Source organism: Rhea pennata, chromosome 2 (assembly GCF_028389875.1).
Source record: "Rhea pennata isolate bPtePen1 chromosome 2, bPtePen1.pri, whole genome shotgun sequence".
In the NCBI taxonomy this organism is placed as follows: Eukaryota; Metazoa; Chordata; class Aves; order Rheiformes; family Rheidae; genus Rhea; species Rhea pennata.
In genome coordinates, this window is record NC_084664.1 from 57,305,139 (window position 1) to 57,326,570 (window position 21,432).

The 21,432-nt window shown below is 38.7% G+C and overlaps 1 protein-coding gene across 2 annotated transcripts in view; it reads right to left on the minus strand.

The window, feature by feature from the left end:
* The window catches only part of GLI3 (GLI family zinc finger 3), a 211,881-nt gene that overhangs the window by 179,838 nt on the left and 10,611 nt on the right, over positions 1-21,432 (minus strand). For both annotated transcript variants that reach the window (XM_062569587.1, XM_062569586.1), the window contains exon 3: positions 17,319-17,481. In XM_062569587.1, the coding sequence (XP_062425571.1) occupies positions 17,319-17,442 (124 nt within the window). In that variant the 5' untranslated portion in view covers positions 17,443-17,481. The remainder of the gene's footprint in view (positions 1-17,318; positions 17,482-21,432) is intronic.

The window sequence follows — 21,432 nt, forward strand, 5'->3', positions numbered from 1 at the left end:
AATTATACTGGCTTTGCAAGAATTTGCTTTAATTATCACTTAGGCAATCCCAAAAACATGGCAGTTGCAAAATAATTTATAACTCAGCCATAAATGCCTATCTTGACTAATGTATATTATACGTTATTTTCAGATGATAACAACGCAGAGAATGGTTGCACCCTGATTTTGGCAAAGGTCCCTAATGACTGTCTTTCCCCTGGAAAGGAGAAACACAGCCATCACCACCACCACTCATCAACTTCTGGCATTCCAGAGCTAAAGGGAACATAGGGATACTCATCTTGATATAACATGTTACAAAATAGTATTCCCCAGAGGATATGGGCAAGCTTATATAGGCAGCAGTGAAACTGGGCAACATTCCAGTGTATTTATCCAAGTGCCTGCAGTCTCCCATTTCAAGGTAGCTGAAATAGAGAACACTGAATAAGGTCATTTGATCCATATCCCTTGCATTTTTGTAAAGAATTGAAAGGAACAGACATTTATTCGTGTTTTCTAATTTTTATTTCCTGGAACACTGAAATGTAAAACATCCTTCTCCTCTGTCCTGCCCACAAAGTCCCCTTTTTGTTTTAAATCACTAGCAGCACTGAAACAAAAACAAATAAATGTTTATGAACAGGAGTTCTCTGAGAATATATTTAAAAAACAAAAATGTTGTACTTTCTACCATTTAAGAAAAAGCAAAGGGTAATTAAAAAAAAAAAAAGGTTTTAAGGGAGCATTGTAAGCTCTGCCGTGAGGTAGTAGCCACGTGAGGCAATCGCTCATTCTTCACTAACCTCTAACAGGAATTTTAGACTGTTTGGACCTACCTAGGAAAAGGTAACATACGAAGGAATAATGTTACCATGTTGCCTACAGCATCTACACATTTTTATTTTAGGGCTTACTTTTCACATTGGAAACTGGTTCTCTCTGACCTCAAGTACCAGTGAAAGGAAAGTGTACAACTTAGAAGTACAGAAAGCCGGGCAGCAGAGATGCTCAATGATATCTTTTCATACCTCTTTATGGCTCGTATTTACGTTAGTTAATATCTGCCTAACTCCAGGAACTACTTAATTTGAAGAAGAATTAACTGTTGCTAAATTCTGAATGTTCTCCATTTCAATTACAGTTTGATAGCTTGAGGTATTTACACTGCTACCTTCCACAGTTTCTCCAGCAAAAACAAAGAAAATCAAATTCACTATTCATCATATTGCTAAGACAAAAAAAAAACCCAACCAAATAAAGACTAATACTTCACCCTCCCTAAATTTCTCATTGTTTAAGTACATTCCATATTAAAAGATGTCTAATCCTGGAAGATGGGGGCTCTTAAAATCAAAGTTTTCCTGAAAACACAGAAGCATCTGTCTTAGAGGCAGTAGTAAGTAGTAAAGGGCAATACCGCATCCAGCCAAACCACATGCATATGAGGGATGCCCATCACATCTCTCATGAGTATATGCTCATGCTGACCCCTGTCTCACTTACACAGAGGTCTGGCCAGTGAGCCTGATTTATCTGTAGCTGCAAAAAACCACCAGTCAACACTGTGCCCAAGTCCTTGAAATTTTCTCTGTTATTGCACTAAGTCAAGATTGCACCTTCACTTCCCAAAAGTCTACACATCTTAGAAGGTAAGCAATAACACAGTATGCTTGGCCAAATGCAAACATGGAAGCAGCAACCTGAGTTCAGACACTTAGGTAAAAGGCTACTTGTCCTCTCTCTTCATGTCTAACATTTACATATTACTGCAGTTATATAAGTCCCAGGTGACCCTTTTCCCCATAATTAAGTTGTCTGAAATCCAAATGTTCTCTGAGATTCATCTACTAGGAAAATTCACATCGAGTTATCCTGCATCAACTAGTCTATGATAACTGCCTACATACAAGCTCTTACACCTCAGCAATTAAAGTATCAGTCCCACGAATAACAATGACTTCTGTCTAACAATGCTGAACTACTGGTTTTTTTGAAAGGTTCTCCGTTTAACCAGGGTAACTAAAAAAATCTGTTCAAATGAGAGTACCAGAGAGGAGCAAAGAGCTCTTTCTTTCTTTTGTTCTTTTTCTCTTCTTTCTTATTTTTTCCGCCCCTTGGAAAACACCTGGCTGCCAGAATTTTTGAGATCTTTGCTCAAGGGTCTTTTACACACACACACACGGAGGGTTTAAACAAGAAGGCTTCATTTTAGCATCTGTTTTGAGACTTGAAAATAAATACAGCAATAAAACACAAGTGCCTTAAAATATTTTTATTATCTGAGATGTGTTTATCCTTCATACTGAGGTTGAGGTTACTGAGGTTGTTTCTTCGAGAAAAAAAAAAGAATTGTTTTTGCAGTGCAAAGATAATTGCGTACAGCTTTAGTTTTGATTTAAGTTGGATAGCTAGAGAAAAAGGCCTTTGAAAATTTAAAAAGCAAAACTAACTTTCCTCTCCCTATCATCTGATCAAACAAAAAAGTATTCAAAACTAAGAACCAAACTTTTAAATTGCTCCGACTCTTATACATGCAATACGAACCTCTATCGTGCCATCAAATGAAGCAGTGTCTTAGAACACATATTCTAAGCTCAGGGAAACCATCAGAAGAAAATGCTGATCCACACCAAATTGAAAATATTAAATAAAACCTATTATAAGTATTTTTCCTAGACCAATATTTAAAAAACACAGCACTGATTTAGATTTGAATAAATGTTGGGAATAGAATTGGGGAAAAGACTCTTGAGGGATTCCAGTTTCATAAATAAAATTATATGAGCAGTTGTTTTGGCAGAGGTACTGTGATCCTGTACCCTTCACTATATTTGAAAGATACCAGCATCCATTCATTCTAACTCTTCAACTACAAATCCCTGAAAGGAAGAAATAATTCAGCATATGCACATTCAGAAAAAAAGATAATAATAATTTTCAGGTAGCAGCTCAGAATTCTGGTATTTTGCTAAGTAAAATGATAGTCCTTTCCATTCTGCCTTCTAGTGGGAGACATGATCCATCAGGAAGGTACTGAAGATGCCTGTGAAAAAGAGATGAGTTTTACAGCATTTTGTGATTGAATATTAAAGTATTAATTAAAAGAAAAAAAAATCTTCTAGAGTTTACTTCTGCCATCAGTCAGGTTTCTGCTGCTCACCTGGAAGTCAACAGTAGTTGTGTTGCTGACTTCAGAATAAAAGCAAAGCTTTCATCCTACCAAATCCTTGAAATCTAGAGTAGTTCAAATTGCAATGAATCATTCTTCAGTATTACAATAGAATGGTAATGAATTCATAAATTTAATTTTTGTTGGTTTTGTCATCATACAGAAAAGATTTCAAATGGGAGGTCTGCAAAAAAAGTATTTGCAGGATTAGGTCCTACGTAAGAGATTAAAGCTATATTCGGTGATGAGGAGTGTCAGGAACCCAAAACTTTCACTGAGGGCAACTGCATAAAAGACAATGGCTTGGGTAAAATTAAGTATCTGAAGCCTAAACCAGTAAAAGTTCCTGAAAGTCCTTACATTTTTTCTGCAACTTTTAGATTGGGGTCTGAAATTAAACAAAATTTAGTCTTAAAACTAAAGAATGTATTAAATTATGACTATAAATGCTCTACAACACCTAGCTATGATTTCTACAGGATTCATTTCTCTCATCCCTATGTCATTTGGGATTCTGCAATTCGTATTTCCTGTTTTGAACTGGAACTTCAAAAACGGCTGTACCTTAATCTCTGAAAGTGAGAAGGACTGCTTCCTCAGGACAGCCCCACAAATACCAAACTCTAAGAAAAACTGCTTTGGTCATTTTGCTGCTTCATGCCTCCGGACAGTCCGGCAAAGTAAAACTTACTGAATTTACATCATCAAATTTCAGTTTCTTTCCATATGGATAATTTTCTACAGAAAGAGTTTGGAAAAAAAAAAAAAAAAAAAAAAAAAAAGGTGTTGAACAGAAAAAAGGTTAGCACAAGGAACTGAAAGAGATGCATCAAAGATAACCGGAAAGATGCACAAGGCAAAATCCTGTAAGATTTCAGAACCATAGAAAAGGAGCAAGCACACGTACTCCTGAAACAAGGAAACCACAACTAACACATAAACAAAACAGCCTAGAAGACAGAAAAACAAAACAAAATAACTTAGGTGGGAAAAGGAGATAAAGCTGCTAAGAAACAAGCCTTCCCTCTAACTTCCACTAGCCAAGATTGCATCAGAAGGTCTCCTTTTGGATGCTCTTCCCTTGAACACTGACCAGAATACTCAATTTCCCAGCTACCTGTGAATTTGTTTCCTCCCACTAGGTCTTCTTATTAGGAGCACACTCTCACTTTTCCACAGTGGTTCAGAGAGGAAGAAATGCTACATTACGAACTTTAAAACCTTGATAAATTCCCCTCCTGAGAATGGAGGAAGATTAGAGAGAAGAGCTAAAGCGGGACACGCAGAGACTCGTGGCCTCTCTCTTCTCTGCCCGTGACTGGGATGAGAGCAGTGGGCCCAATCTTGCAGAGTCGGGGCCACCTTCCCACTCCGCCCTGCCTGCCCCTCTAGATCACCTCGAGCCCAGGGGATCCTGGATGCAGAATGGGACTCACATCAGTTTCCCTGCCTTTCCTGTGCTCTGAGACCCTTCAATCGGGCCTCAACAGACCACAACTTAACATTGCTGTGACAAGTGGCAACTTCCCAAGCACTTAAAAGTTAGAAAATTCATAGAATTCAGAGGGAAATGGGCCACACAGTGCAACTGCTTTCTAAACCTGCTCTGCACTGCTACACCTTACAGTCAGCAGTGAAGAGAGCCTGGGATTAAGGGTTTAATCATTAAAGGTGCTGAGCACCTCCTGGGGGACTCAGAACAACTCAAGAGTAAAGCCTTAACTTTCCTCTTCTCTAACAGAGAGATATTTTAATAGAAATTTGAAAATAAAAGCAGGAAGACAGTTTATAAAGAACATTTCATTTGAATTAAGTTTGGAGTGGGCTGTGAACTCCTCTGGGACATCTAGTTTTACATAGTTTGGATGAAACTGTAAATTGAACATTAAACCAACATTTTATCAAATCATATTTCTTCCAGGGAAGGCTGAGGACTGACTGTTTATTTTTTTTAATCTGATCCACTATGTTTACAAGTAGTAGGAAAGCTGATTATATCAAACGCTCCATCTTTCTAGTTCTATTCGAGTGACTTTGATTTTGTTTTTCTAACACTGTTAAGAAAACTAGAATGCAAAAAAACCCTATAATCTGTGAAAGACTCTCTGAAATCCATCAACCAAGTTTTATCCATAATTGCTTCACTGGCTTATCAAAAAAAGGCTCATTTGCATTATCTGTTATCTTTAGATACCCATCCTGGTCTATAAACAGAGTTATCAATCCCGTTCAGAGGCCAGTCCACAAATTGAAGTTTTCTATAGAGGGAATTAGCTATAAACAAGCCCGAGGCAATTTTCTTTGACAGCCAATGGTAAACCATAGGAAGTAACTTTAATAGTGATTTACAGTTCTTCTCTGGTTTCCATCCAACTTTTCCTTCTTGTGCTTCTGTTCCATCCAAAAAGGAATTTTTCAGATGTTCTAATTTCCTATTCAAGATGCAATCAATCCCAACTCTAGGTGTGTCTAATCCAATTTTTACGGTATGTTCATGGGCCAGCACCAGAAAAAAAAGAACTCTCTTTTTATTTTCTTTCAATTGCCTCTGCTGCAATCACAAGACTTGTCATCTCCTGGTGTGAAATGCACAACAGTAGAAAAGAGAGCGAAGGAGAATTTACAGAGAGAGAGAGAGAAATGAACCAACTTATTGAAAAGAAAGGGCAAAAGAGATATATAAAAGTAACATTAACATTTTTGAATTATCCTACACAAAGAAAGCTTGAATTTACCAGAATAATTAACTCAAGATTTTTTACGGACTGTGCAGAGTTTTTGATTTCACCATTTAAATAACAATATGCTGTTTAAAGTAGGATTTTTAAGGACAGACTCCAGCTTTACACCATCCCTTTTCCTCATTTATACTACAGTGAAGTCGGATTCAAGTCCTTGCATCAGTTGCTCATATGCACAACCCTTACTTACATGAGTAAAATGTATTTTCTGACCTTTCACACTACTGAGAGTCCGAGGACCATCCTTCCCTTATGAATGAAAGAGCTTTTCTTTTAAATAGCTTAACAGGCATTCTGTCTAATTCTGAACTTCCAAGAGATGTACATTTAAAAAACTTATTTTTTTAATCCCCACTTAAAAACATCTCTAAGCAACTGACACACATGCATTGCAGGCACAGCAGGGAAAAATAAAGTAAGTATATGCATCAACTCTGGATAAACCATAAAAAATGAAGGTAAAGCAGCTGAAAACTCACTCATGACACAGACCTACTTAGATTTAAATCTGTGAGAGCAGGTGCAGAAGAGCAAAGGAGAATTAGGCCCAAGAGTTTAGCAGTTAGTAAATATCCCCTGTATCAACACAAAAGATTAAAAACTGTTTCCTTTTACATAAAAGAAAAAATATATTTAAAACTTGGAGGAAACGTGAACACCATCAGATGTACCGTTCTTTTTCTCCATATGTATATCATATATGGAGGCGAGCGGGGTCGCATCTATATATATTTATATACATATATATATATACACATACGAATGTTTTTCTTCCCTGATTGAGAGCTACCCTAATGGGTAGGCACTAATGGATTTGAAGTGATAAGGAAAAGGCGGACACGCAAACTGCTCCAGAACTTCTGTTCCTAATCAATCACCAGAGATCAGTGACATCATTAAAGCCTTTGATCAGAGCTCCTCTTTCAAGCTTAAAAAGGGGGAGAGATTGACCCACACTAGCAGAGAGACTGAAGAAACACCTAGGATACAATTCACAGCGAAATATGAGAAGTCACTGGCATCCCTCTTCAGAAAAACTATCCCTTCCCACCTTCCTCAAGGAATACAGCACGCATTCCAGAGCGACCAAGCACAAACAACAGATTTATCTCTTTCCCTAATAATTAGAAAACAACTGGGGAAACAACACATCACAAAATCCTTTCAGGTTTTATTCTCCATGCGTGTGCACTCATTTTATCCCAAGCATGCAATCTATCACGTTCAGGTGCATTTAAAAATCTTTTTAAATCTATTAGTAAAAAAAAAGGGGGGGGGAGAGAACTTATTTTTTCAAAATGCCTGAGCAGTTTTATCAACTAAATGATGGCATTCATATTTAAAGAACAAATAATTTTCCGGAGGACCAGCCTCACGGCTAGCGCTCGCTATACGAAGCACCGTTCTTTGTATGTGTCAGTGCATTCAGAGAGTTCAGATCGCTAATCCCACTTCAGGGAAAATTGAGCTCCATTGTTTCGGAGTTCATCTGAGTTTCCATGGCATTTATTATGACACAGTGCTATTTACTTAGTGCAATTTGTTAAAGACAAAAACCAATAACTAAGTCTTTGCATTATTATCAGTCTTTTTTTTTCCTTCTTACTTTGAATAAACTCAAGATCCACTCACTATTTTACAATGTAAGAAACATCTAAAAATCTTCAGCAAAAACAAATTTGTAAGTAGACCTTAAAATTTTCATTTCATTTTTTTGTTTTGGTTTTCCACCTTCTGTATTTTTAAAGAATCTAATTAAGCTTCCTGAACAGCAGCAAAATGTAGTTTATTATCTCCCTCATCAGGTGATCAATGATTTCATTAATAAGACAGATAACAAAACTGTCATATCATCGACACAGTTATGAAAGATGATCTTAGCTTCTTGCTCCATTTTCCAAGGTCTGGGATTCTCTGTGGCAGCTCCAAGTCCATTCAATATTTTCCACAGACAGAGAAAAGTGAAAATCCATTTTGAAACCAATTTCAATTAGGATCCAGAAGCTGTTATCACAGGTGTCGCAGAATGGGCCCGTAAGTGGAAATGTCGCCTATCCATTCTGAAATGAAACCTTATCAGGGTCTACGAAGATGGCTGAGGACAGCCTATCTGTAAATTACTTTTCGTCCTGTGTTAACTCAACCCTAGTTCTGTCATATGGAATTCTTTCCATCCTCTCGTAATAATCTAATGACTAACTAGACACTGCACCAAAACGGCTTTTATTCTGCTCGGGCTTCCCCTGCCGAACGTGGTTACAAATGCTAATAACCACAGGCTGCCAGACAAGCCAGCTTATTTAGTAATATCATTTAAAGCTCTCATAGTTTATTATGGGGACGTAACAGGCTTGCATTCTGAAGTCTGTCTCCACCCATTACATTCCTGGTGATTTTTCAATTGCAAACTCTAAGGCCCAGTTATTTCATTAATTCAGCACCCAAGTAGCGAGGCTTTTCTCTCACATCTTTCAGTCTCCTTTTAGCAAATTATCCCATGACGGAGGATTTATTCAGTCAAAGACCTCGGACTTTGAGAGGCAACAAAAGAATCAAGAGACTTTCTGGTCCACCTGCCTGGCGAATGATGAGGCAGGGTAAAGCCTCCCCTAGAGAAACCAATCAAACCATTGTGTGGCACAGTCAGACCTTTTCAACTGTCAAGCCAGGAGAGCAGGAAAAGAGATGAAAGAACTCAGGATGAAGCTACCATTTACAGAACCATGTGGGAATGGTCTCCAAAGATTTAATAATTGGGATGGAACTCAACTTTCTAAAACTAAAAGAAAAAAGAAAAAAGAGAAGAGAAGAGAAAGGAGAGAAAGAAGGAAAGAGAAAGAGAGAGCCTGAGAGGAGGGAAAAACAGTACTAGTCAGGCCCAGAAGGAACTTTTCTACAAAATCCCCCGTTGTTATGTATGAACCCCTGTGCTGGAAAAGAAGAGAAAAGCAAGCAGACAACAGAGAGAGAAAGAGCACACCGTTCATAATACTAGCTAAGTTTTAGCAATTTATCATCTTATATCACAAAAGACTCCATGGATATAAACCTGCTCTATTAAGTAAAATGAAAAAATACATTTAGTTGGACATATCTAAACATAGTTTCAAAGTACTGCACTGCATGGGACTCAAGTTTTTGCATATACACAGCTGAAAGTGTGATTTTTTTCTGAATACACAAAAAGCCATATTAAATGAATGGAAACTAGTATATTTTAAGTAGTTGGCATGTGCAAAGAATATGCATCCACAGTTTCTGGGTAGCAAGACTTCAGCTGACTGCAGGCATAAGATTACAAACTACTTTTTGAAAATCTGCCCGTGAAGTCAAATCTGTTCCTTACAGGTCATATCTTAAAATCATCCAAACAAAACCCAGTATTGCCTGCGTACTTCTCTTCTCAAAGTGCCTGTATGCACACTGAAATGTGCAGTTTTCCACTCATCGGTAGGTCCACACTACATATACAGAGTCTACAAGTAAATCAACATTTTTCTGAATTGCCACTCTTACAAAGAAAGAACAGAATCTGTAAATTAAATTGTGATCACTTGCAGTACACATCAAAGCTAAAGACTTCTAATGGATAATAAGAAAAAAACAAAGCAATAAAAAACATCTCATTCCCTCGTAGCTGGGATGGCAAAAGAATGCATTTCCCTCCCTCTTCTTCCCCCCGTCCAAAACAGTGATATATGACTCAGAAAGAATATAGAGAATGTAATTTTAATACAGTACCTTCTTTTCATAGTCACACATCATACCCTAAGCACACTTCTGTATGCTGCACATACATATTTAATAACAATCGCGCAGAAGTTGAGAAGTTGAGTGAGAAAAAAGTAAATAGAAACAAACAGAGCAGGAATATATTCAAATACAACACTGATGCTTCATTAATTCCTTTTAACTGGAGACAGATATGAAACAGAAATCATCCAGAAGAGAAAAGATGAATGCCACTTAAAAATCTGTTAAGTAATTTAATTACTTCAACTGCCTTAATTTACACAGCTTCAAATTGTAAAGCCAAATGCTGTGCCTGGCAGAGGGTTTGCATAGTTTAAAGCCAATTAGAAGGATTTTTTTTAATTCTCTTTATTTACTTTATATATATATATATAAATCTGTTCCACATAGCTCCTTTACTTGCAGATGTCCAACTTTGACCTCTTTCAGAACTCAGGAAAACTCTTGAACGGCAAAAGAGTATTGACTGCCCTGCCAATCCTCCCCAACCACCCAGCACCCACGTGGCTGTCGACACTTGTTTCCAGCGGCCAGGAGAGAACTGCCACCGTCCTCCGCAGCAGTGCAGCTACAGAGCCTTGCCATGCTGCCATACAGCCTTCCTACTTTGGTTGCATATGCTGGCTCAGTGGCACAAGGTCATTAGGAAGCCCTTTCTCTCTTAGGTTATCTTCCCCAGAGACACGGCAGCAAGCCCTTTTCTGGAATGTTAACAGTATCATTGAAGCTTCAGCTGCCAACATCCTTTTCCCTGCTAGAAATCAAACCTCACAGTTGTTTCTCCCCTTCCCAGTACTACAGGCTGTAATGCCTGATTTTTTTGAAGTTTGGTTTATGACATTGGACTCTTGCAAAGCACTAGCTACGGAGTATATAGCATTTACCATACTGCAGACACTCATTTTAAATCTTTTTATTATTTTTTTTATTCTATTTCACTACCTAGATGCAACTGTGACAGAACTGTTTGGGGGATCTGAGAGCTTTCTCTGTATACAATTCATTAAATTTAACCTCCACCTTGTTCAGGTGGCAAGATACTGATGCTAACTAATGTTTTCTCTTGATTCCACCTTGTGTTATCTAGCAGGATGTTAAGTCATTACTTACTGATTACAGTGATTGCAGGGTTAAGCCACTCAATCATCTCTTTCTGGAACTTGCAAAGGGATACAGCAGGATTGACATTTAATATCCCTTATGCTATTAACCACCATAGAGAGGGGAGAGAAGGGAAAAAAAAAAAAGAGGGAAATCTCTGCAGAATTAATGAAGCAATCCTGTACTGTACTTGCTGATCATTTGGTTTAGAGCAGGGTAAGGGTCGGCTTGGCTCACTGAGGAACAACACTAGAAAATAGTATCAGGCAAAGTGAGTTACACTCTACCATAAACCCTAACTTGATGACTGAAATTTTATTAGTAAACACAAAGTACTATGGATGCATTATTCCAAATGAATACGCATTTATCAGCTACTCACATCATATTACAATATACCACAAGCCATAATGTCCATACTCTATTACAATCTCCCCTAGTTTTGGTTCCAATACTTTTAAGAATCAGTACAGCTAGTCTTCCTAGCCTCCCCAAGCCTAGGTACTTTCTTTTAGTTTTTCTTGTAGGACCAGGCCAGAATTTTTGGAAGCTAAGGCTTCACAAAATCTTGAAAGATCAGGTCGTTATGCATATTCTTCCATAGTACCATATGTGACCATTATATTCATCTTGCTTAAAAAAAGAAAAAATATATATAATGACCTATACATGGAAGGTTGTCACTTCCAATATCTAAACTACAGGATGTTGCTTCCTCCTTGACCTGAAATGAAAACTGAGTAGTGCTCTCCATTCCCTTTGACTTCAGTAGAGGAGGAGGCGATCTCCTGATCACTCTGCAGAATCAGGTCTCATATAATCAATTATGGACTCAATTTGCAGGCCGCTAAAATAGTGCAGGCAATGTTTCTTGATAGCTAACAACCTCTTTTGAACCCTGACCTCTCAACAGGACCCTGAACACATCAGTCCAACCAGGGGGCCAGGAATGAGTATTATGATTAACACCTATTTTATGGCGAGCTTGAAAGCAAGCAGCAGGACTAGTAACCAACTGACAGTTTAAACAGGAAATATGATTCTTATGGAGTTGCAGACTGCTAAATACTTTCCTCATTCAATCCCGAAATAACTGCTAGGGAAAAAAAAAAAAAGAGACCTAGATGAAGCTGGCTCTTCTTCTGAAAGCATCAAAGTGTACGAATGAACTTCCTCTCATTCATCTATCAAGCTTGGTCTCAAGTTACATCATCATTAAGATAATAATTCCTGCTTTCTATCACTTTAGAGTATGTTCTCAACAACTATCTGATTCTGATAAAGGTAGTCAAGTTCACAACCTACATACGTTTATAATTAGCTTTTTTTAAGGCCGAGTAATAGGTTAATAAGAAATATCAGATTACACTGGAACGAGCTCGTGGGTCAAAAACTAGACAAAACACATCAAACTGAAAATAAGTGCTTGCCTGTTAGACACTGAAGGAGTCGCTATACAATAACTGCATTGTTTTAACGCAACATTAAAAAAGAAGTTTAGAGCCAAAATGTGCAAAAGAGGAAAATATTTTAGTCACCAACAAAGCTCACAAGCCAAATAGTAAATACATCAAGGCTGAACACAGTATTATAATCTCCTAATGTAGGCCAAGCAACATTGCAGACTGAAATACTTTTGAAAGTATTAATTCAGCCTAGACACAAATTTCCTGTACTTTTTGAAGTTACAACTTGAATACATTCATGCTATAGATTTCGTGGAAAAAAAGAAGTGAATTGTGTATAGCTAAGGGCTGGGCTGGCTTTGTGTGGGGTTTTTTGGTCAATACTTCTTAGGAAGTATTCTAACAATAAATCTGATTTACCTACAAAGCAGAATACGTTGTCAAAGCGCCCAGCCTGGCAAAGTGCTAAGGCAATTGCCTAATTGTAAGCATGCGCTAGAGCCAATGGAGCTATTCATGTCCCTAAAGAGAAGCACTTGGTTGAGTTCTTGCTAGAGCTCCACACTTCACCGCAACGCTCCCCGGAAGGGTTCTGCCTTGGGAGTGACAGTGATTCCTGCCAGAGGGATGCACAAGGGCACTGTCCCAGCTGCCCGCCCCAGCCCTCAGGCAGAACAGAAGCGGAGTCGGGCGAGGGAGTCTTGCGTTTCTGCTGCAGCGCTCAGCCGGACACGTGCACGTAGCATGCTGCTGATTTCAGAGCTAGCTAACGCACCAGGCTGGGAGATGAGGCGGCAGAGGAGCGGCTTGCTCTGCCAGCCCCACTAGGACTGGCACTCACAGCAAAGCAACGGTACAGACGGTACAGACTGCAGGGGGAATCATCTCTCACGCTAAAGCGCTCACCAGAGACAGCCCACTGCAAGAGCAGGTCTCTGGCTCTACTATCAATTTCTCCCATCCACACTCTCACCAACTCCACACATATGAAGGGTTTCATAAACATGCAGCATGAAACATGCAGCCAAGAGTAAACCTGCATGTCTGCATTCATCACATTTTAGCAAGGCCGGTTATCATACAGATTCCTGCAATATTTAAAGCATTTACCTGAGGATTTCCTTTTAATCCTTGGATTATTTAGAATTATAGGAGGTACCATATTATCTAACAAAGCAAGACTGACTTCATGACCTGAAATAATTAGGTGAAGACTCTCCAAGAGCAGCAAAGAACTACTTTTAACTAGTTTATTAATAGATTCCTCACTTCAGAAAGCCATTCCATGCACAACTTGATTGAAACCTGTGTTTTATGCATGGTGTAACAATCCAGATGATGGCATAATCCATGCACAGACTTAGCAGGGAATGGGGTCTTGCTGCTGTTTCCAGTTCTACAAGACTGTAACTGCAACATGGCAGGCATGTGCCTATGAGGAGAGAAGGCCTGGCAATGCAGCACCAAAGTACCAAGGTGGGCTGAGACATAGGCTCCTTTACTCCAACGTAATACCAGTGACATGGTCATGACATGAAAATTGTATTTATTCATTGTTGCTAATACTTTGCCATAGCAGATCAAGTTGAGGCTATCAAATCACAAAACACATAATAGTAAGCATATTTTATACCCTGGTATTATGGCAAAAAAATTATTTATGCAGCTTTCTGTGAATGAGCATCTCCATGAGCAGTGCTCTTCAGCAATTTTAATCCTAACATTAATCTAGCAGTAAATATAACAGTAAACAAAGAAAGAGCAAGAGGAACAATCTGCAAGGAAATGTACCATAGCAAACTACATGCAGTTTGATCGAGATACACAAATCAAACACAAAGGAGAAAAGATCAAAAGCCTGCAAAAATGAATTCAAAAGAAGTTGAGAGGTTCCAAATTACAAAGTCCTACTGAGCATCAAAGTTCACTGAAGTTTTTTGTTAGTTATTACAATTTATGATTTTTTTAAATTTTTTTGAACACATGTATTTTAAAGAAGTTTTAATTTGCTCCAGTACTAAGACTTTCCCCACATGTTTCAGCCTGGAGCACATTTTAATGGCTGAGTTATAAATCCCTGAAATTAGGGGTTTATAATGGAAACGCTGGCAGGCCCTTATCAAACACTGTGCAAGCATCTTAGCAATATATTAAGAGTTTGTGGTTAGGTGAGTGCAGCAGGAATCTTTTTGTATTAAGTAATCACAGTAACTCAGCAGAAGTGGCTAACATCTGAACTACAGCCCACAATGCTTATTGTTTGAGTCTATGCTTTCAAGAGGCAGACACAAGTTTGGGCCCTGCAACTTCCATTGCGTAGCCTGACTTAAGACATGAGCTGTCCTTCCACTTCATCTTCTCTAATTTCTCTGTCCTGCACACAGGTCTGCACCAGGCTCTTTAAAAAATATTTTGCACATCATAAGTTTTAAAAGAATTCCACACTCGATGTTCACTTTAACATAGCTTCTGCTGTTGAGTGCATTATTCTCTTTTGGGGAACTGCTGAAATAATGGTGGGATTTTTTGTTTCTTCATTATTGTAAGCTTTGCATAAAACTCCTAACAGCTTTCAATCCATTTATGACCCACGTTCTAGCAACCTCACAGAAGACAGCAAAGCTACTAAGGAAATGCTGGTTTCCATAGCACCCCTCAGACAGCTGTCACTCAACTATATGTTACTCTGCAAACTTTGCTAATTAATGTGTTGTTCATAAAGGAGTACACTGATATCAGACATGTTTACGAGGTGACATTGGTATGACAGGCAGATGTTGATATGCACTGATAGCAGAGTTCACTGACGAACACAACAAGGATCATTCCGCCTTTTCGTTAATTTTAAAGGTATCTTACCTTGTTTAACAAAGGATTCAAATGCAAATCACAACCATTTAACACTACTATGGCCCTCTGCAAAAAGAGGCAATGAACAAACAAAAACTGCCTATTTTGTAGGAGTGGTGTCTTATATCAACTGGTGATGTTCATGTATTAATACTCAGTTCAGCATTAAAGAACAAAAGATGCAAATACAATGTAAGCCTGAGCTTTCATGCAAATGGTCCTTTGTAACCAAAATTCATTAACATGGCAGTCACATCTGCAAGAAGCAAACTCTAAAATCTTACAACAGATTTCACTATGATTAAATTCCTGAAGTTTGGGTATTGGTATTTGTTTCTGTACATGCTCCCTGGAGTACACAGAATAGCAAAAATTTTCATATCCAGGATGAAATGCAGTTTTTATCCCTTTGAGCCATCTCTGGAAAGTTGTTTGCATAGTTATATATAAAGGTAGATTAGAAATCTAAATCCTGGAAATCCTAGTGACCCTAGCAAGGCCAAACCTTATCCATTGAAAATAAAGGTAACTCACATTACCTCAAACAAATGCAGCCTCAGTCCCCAGGATATGTACTACATTAGCATCTCATTCCATTAATGCGAGAAAAATACACTAACAAAAATTTCTGGTCACTCTTTAGACTTAGAAATCATTTCAACTCTTCGGAGTTTCATGCCCCTGACATGCAGTAATACACCACCTAGATGCAGCAAGTAGTTAAGTACCAAAACTCCTATTAAACTGACAGCAGCTTAGAAAAGACAAAGGAAGTGATTTAACTCAAGGGTTTTAGTAAATCAGTGTCAGAATTAGGGATAGACATGTTGAAGGCTTTATTCTCAGCAATCTAATCTAAATATTTGATAATACTGTTAAAGCCAGCCCAAAACAGTCAGAGATATGCGCCAATATTGGGTTTGAGACAAACCCCTGATATATCAAAGAATATACCTATGTGTATGCATCTGTTTGAAAAGCTGGGCCAATGTGGAAAATCCTATTATTGGAAACAAAAATACAATGGGGGAGCACTTCAGCTAACGTACAGCACTGTAATTCTAACGACAGCAATGGATCTGTGCTGACTTATACTAGCTGAGGATCTAGTATTACATACTTCAGAAAACTGCTGCAACTTTTTCCAGAGCTGCCAAAGGGTTTCTATGTTCTCAGGGAGAACAACTCCAACTACCAGGTCAGCAGATGCTGATTTTGTTTTGAATCTAAATCTAGTCACAGAGAAGGATGCTGGGATATGTCATCTAATTTTTACTGACTCAAAGATATCCCCCTCAAGTATGGCTGCAGGATTCACATATTTTCTGCCTGGAAATAAATGTTTATTTGAGGAAGCACAAACTTTTGTTCAAGTTATTGAAGTCAGAAACTGACCTGGATCAAAAGACTAGATGAGCATGACAGAAGCAAAAAGGATGGACAGAAAGGTTTTCGCCAGGGGCAGACCAGGATTCCAGAACATGCAGAAAAAGATAGCAGTTTTCCCTTTGTAAAGCTTACTACAACGATTTGTGCTTTATCATTCTAAGACCGGTGCTTAATCTTCTAACCAAAATCCACAGTGCCAAACTCTGCCCACACCTTTTCAAACAATTTTTTTCCCTAGGCTGTAAAGGGAGCTTTGCCTTAGCAGGGACCAATACACTCAGCCCTCTTCAGCTGAACAATGAGAGGGCGAAGGTTGAGATTACACACTCTCTGGAGAGGCAGAGAATATGTAAAATTGTCAAGTGAGGTAATCTCAGGGGAGAATTAAACTACTCCATTTTTGCAAATCTACAAGCTATGCATTCACAACTTGGAGATGTGAGGATACACTTGATGTTTTGAGGCCAGTCATTAAAGAACTTAAAGGAGGTGGGGGGGTAGCCCTTTTGCAAGGACAAGGTTATTTATAAAAGAAGAAAAAAAATACTTTGCCACTAATTCTGACAGAGCTAATTCTGTCGCATTTGTAATAACCAATTATCTCACTAGTGTAAGAGATATCAATGGCAAAATGCAAAGCATTTGCAAGCCCTGCCAAGCTAATCAAGACAATTTCCCAAACTTCAAAACAGGAACTTCCTATACTAAGTAACTTTGCACATTTACATCTCAAATTAGAACATCTGGAAGAAAAAGACTTACTATATCCCACCATTTTCAACCACCACCCCCTCTTTGTTTGTTTTCTTTAGGCTTTCCTTAGAACAAACACTGATCCAGGTGCAAATGCTCAATTCACAAGGAATGCAGTGAACATAAAATTACTGTAGGTTTGGCTGCTAGTAAATCCCTGCTGTTACTCACCATTGGAAGTTGTGCTGGAGGCAACAGCTTTCTCACTGACATCTGTTCGACTGGAGCATTTCACTATGGAATTCTCCACTTTTTTCTTCTCAGTCGTAGTAGAGCTATGGGACTGCGCCTCCATGATCACTTCTCATTACTTCAGCTCTTCTTGTACTAATACCTGAATGAAACAATAATAGTCATAAACTTTAAATACTATTAAAAAGCTTAGTCCAAAATTTGTCACATCTCTCACCTAAGAAGAGACCGCAGCATAACTGTATTAGCACTCCACAGGCCATTTGTGGAACCCACCAAATCAGGTTTGCATGCACGAACTCCCGAGGAATTTAAGGAAATGCTAATACTAAAGACAAGCATGTTTGCCTTTAAAGAGAATCAGCATCACAAACTATTACGCAATTTGACGAGTAGGTCCCTTTTTCAAGTCTGGAAGGTTTTAATAGACCCCAGGGGAAAAAAAGCCAGTATTTTTTTCCTATGTCTAGAGCAGTTTGGAACAATGCAAAAGAAATCACTGACCTTTATGTTGACTACAGAAGCCAAATATTTAAATTTCAACATTCACACTATCCGAACACACTGCAACAGAATTACGCTGTCTATGTCTACATCTTGTCCAACTCATGTAAACATCTCTCATTTTGTTTGTTCAGAAATCTAACTCAAACAAAAGAACACTGGAGCAACACCCTGAAAACCACAGGGAAAGGCAAATATTATTGCTAGGGACAGATAATGAGTTCATTTTCTTTTGCATGAGAACTCTGAAAATGGAAAACTCTACAGAGGTATCTGTCTTGTTATTTTGTCTTTCTTTACTATTTTTAGCATCATCTACAGATTTTATAACCCTCGGATGACTGCACCTTATCCTCAGAGCTTTCACATTTCTGACATAAATCTAAGAATCCCACAAAACTTCCAAAGAGGTGAAATTCTTAGTGCTGTACTCACTTCAAGGTACTGAGATCACCGCAATCTTTGGCTGTAAAGAAAACTGGTTTTTCAAAGTTGCACTCTGCAGCTTGACACGTGCCAGTCTGTCCAAGTAAGCTTTATACAAATAATAAATACTCAGTATATATCATGCTTAGAACCAAAGTACCTGAGTACTTTGGTGCTCTGAATGTGAATCTGTGCAACAACAACAAAATAGTAATAAATGAAGAGAATGCTTTCAACTCTGAGTGTCACTGCAGTCATTAGCTAAACGGCCTGAAAAGGAAGCACACCGCACTACTGTTCTAGAACATTTAAATGAATTTGAGAAACAAAGGCTTCAAAACAAGCCACAAAGTAAATTATAATGAAATTAATTACATTAGCAACCGGTTTCCTCAATTTTGACAGTCAAAAAAAATCTACAAAGCCAATTCACCACAAACACAGCTGTCTAGCAAACTTTCTCTTTCCCACCTCCCTAGTAGGAGTTCTCTTTAATAGCACAATAAACCACTCCAAAGCCTCACTGTTATACGGTAGGAATCAAAGAAAAGCCAAATCATGAAATGAATCATTATTTATGTAGGTAGCATAGCCAGGGAATCGGACTACATATCAGAGACTCTCTGCCACTGATATACTGATGTAACCTCAGGCAAGGTATCTTTCCTCCCTCAAGTTTCTCTGCTGCTAAAAACAGGAAAAATAAAGTTTTGCCTGCCATGACAGAAGATGTAAGATTTTAAGCTCTACCTGGGAAAGTGCTACAAATACTGTTGTGATCTGTGAAATGACTTCCTACCAGAAGCTGAAAGGAAGTTAGGTGTCTTCAAATACAAAGCAGTCGAGATCTCCCACTACTCTACATCCCTCACTTGTACCGACCAATACACAAATCTTGAGGAGAGCTCTCATGCAAGCTTTGTAAACAGAACCTTTCATAGCTTTTCATGTGGTATCTTCCTCTTTCCTCTCGCAGCTTTCGGTAGGAGCACCCATGGCTTTGGTTAATTACCATACACATCAGCCTTTTCAGTCCAATCTGTGGGCAGCAACCGGAAAGGAAGTGGGCACTGTTCCCCAAACTGTTCACCCACACTGACCAGAGCATGCTCATTTTGTCTGTACAGCTCTAGTCAAACAAGTGGCTAGTCAAAACACAAGTAAAGCAGTGCTTCTGTCCATCCCCCAGCCACTGCATGAGCTAGTCCATCGTGTACTCTCCTGTGCTCTGATTATCCTCATTTGAGTTATTTAATGGTCTCAAAGAAGATTAATTTTCATGCCATTTCTGAAGGAGTGAACAAAGCTATACATTTTCAGTTGTGGTTATTTTTCCTGTCTTTCGCTTTCTAAGAGCCAAGTCTTCTGTTCAGGCAGCGATTTCATTTGCATCAAAGAGCTTGTGTCAGAGCTTGGAGGAGGAGGGTAGAATTTGTCCCCTGTTTTCTTCCGTCCTCATTTCACAAGTCTGTTTCTTTTGGCTGTAAGTCATGAAAGGAAACAATTATACTCTCTAGCCAGCTAGAAAGGAAGAAGCCATATACTTCATCCCCTCTTCACAAGTCCAGCAGAGTGGCATGGAACATTTGGGCAAAGGTCATGAAAACGATGACAGGTATCTACAGCAGTTCCACCAACTCCCGCCACACAGATCTCTCTGCAGATTCGAGCAAGGAGCCCTCACTCCCCTCCACCTCCTCCATCCCCTCTCTACCTTGGTAGGCCAGTACCTTCATTACAATCTGATCCTAGCCCTGCCCAGAAAAGCAGGGAGACAAAGGTACTCTTAAGGAGTTAATTCCATTTTAATCTTCTAAAAAGGCTTCTTTGGATGATCTGCAATTCAAGAGCAACACGTGGCTGCTCAGACTGGTGTCCATCCATTCTCTTTTCTCTCCCTGATCTTTTCTGGGATGTTTTGGGTTTTCTTTAATGGAGAGAAGATTAGGGGACATAATCCCACATTTCTTATCACTGCTTTTTCTATCACTTTGCTGCTTTATGCTACTGGCTGTGGACAATGGTACAGAACAGAGGCCTAAAGTAGCATCTTAAAAGTGAATTTCTGGTCAGAAAATCGTAGAATTGGCAATGAGCTAATATAAACATCTAATCTTGGTACCTGTTCTGGTTCATGTCTATTTAGTTTACATATAGAAGCCTGTTTTTATTACTGTCAGTACTGAGGAGGCCACATTGCAAAAGTAAACCTTCTTATTCAGTTCAGTGTGCTGCATCGTTATCTGACCACCCCAGCTCTGCAGCCTTTACCTCCTGTGCCTTCCTTCCTCCTCTCCCAACAAACACACGTTCCCAGGAAGCCTGTAAGAATTCTGCAGCTCCAGGACTTCACTTTGCAATTCAACTCCAGTGGGGTATTAACTATGTTGTGAAACATGTGGCAGAAGAAGTTAGAGAGACTGAAAGACTAACAACTAAAGGTACATATTTTGGTACGTTGTTGTCAACTATGTCTGATATGGAGGCAGTCAACTGGTAGTCAAAATGGTGCCCCCAAAATCTTGTTTTTACAAGCACAAACTTTTAACAAACCCACTTAAGCCTGAGCTGAGAGACTAAACTCAGTTTGTCTAGAATCATTCTACTTAATTTTGGCTGCAACTTTTATTTTCTCTCAGAAATTGTATTGAAATGAGAATTGCAAACTATCAAAAAAAAATAAATCCAGGATAACACGAAGATTTATTTCTACTGGGTGCTAATCCCCATCAAAAAGCATTCTGAAAATCAGCCAGTCTGATACGATTTTCACATTAAAATACGATGTGGTTTATTTTATAGTGTACATGGCTCTCCCAGGCATGTGGGTCAGTTGCTTCCCTGTTCCTGCCCCCAGGCCTGCAACAATACGTATCTATTCTACAGGAACAAGCTCTGCCTACAAAAAATCAGAAAGTGAATTTGTCGGCTGTCCAGTTTCTCTATGTGCATATGAATGGCAAGAAAACGCTGTAAGAGTATATAGGCAAAAGCCTGAACTTTCATAGGTAAATAGAGGGATAAACATTCCTTCCTGAAAGCAAACATTCATGGCTTTTTCCCATTCAGCCATGCTTGAACCTTTTGTAATTTTCCCTGAAGCCTGAACCCAGCACAATTAATTCCAGATCCCCTTTTTAAATCTAATCCCTCTCAAAACAGC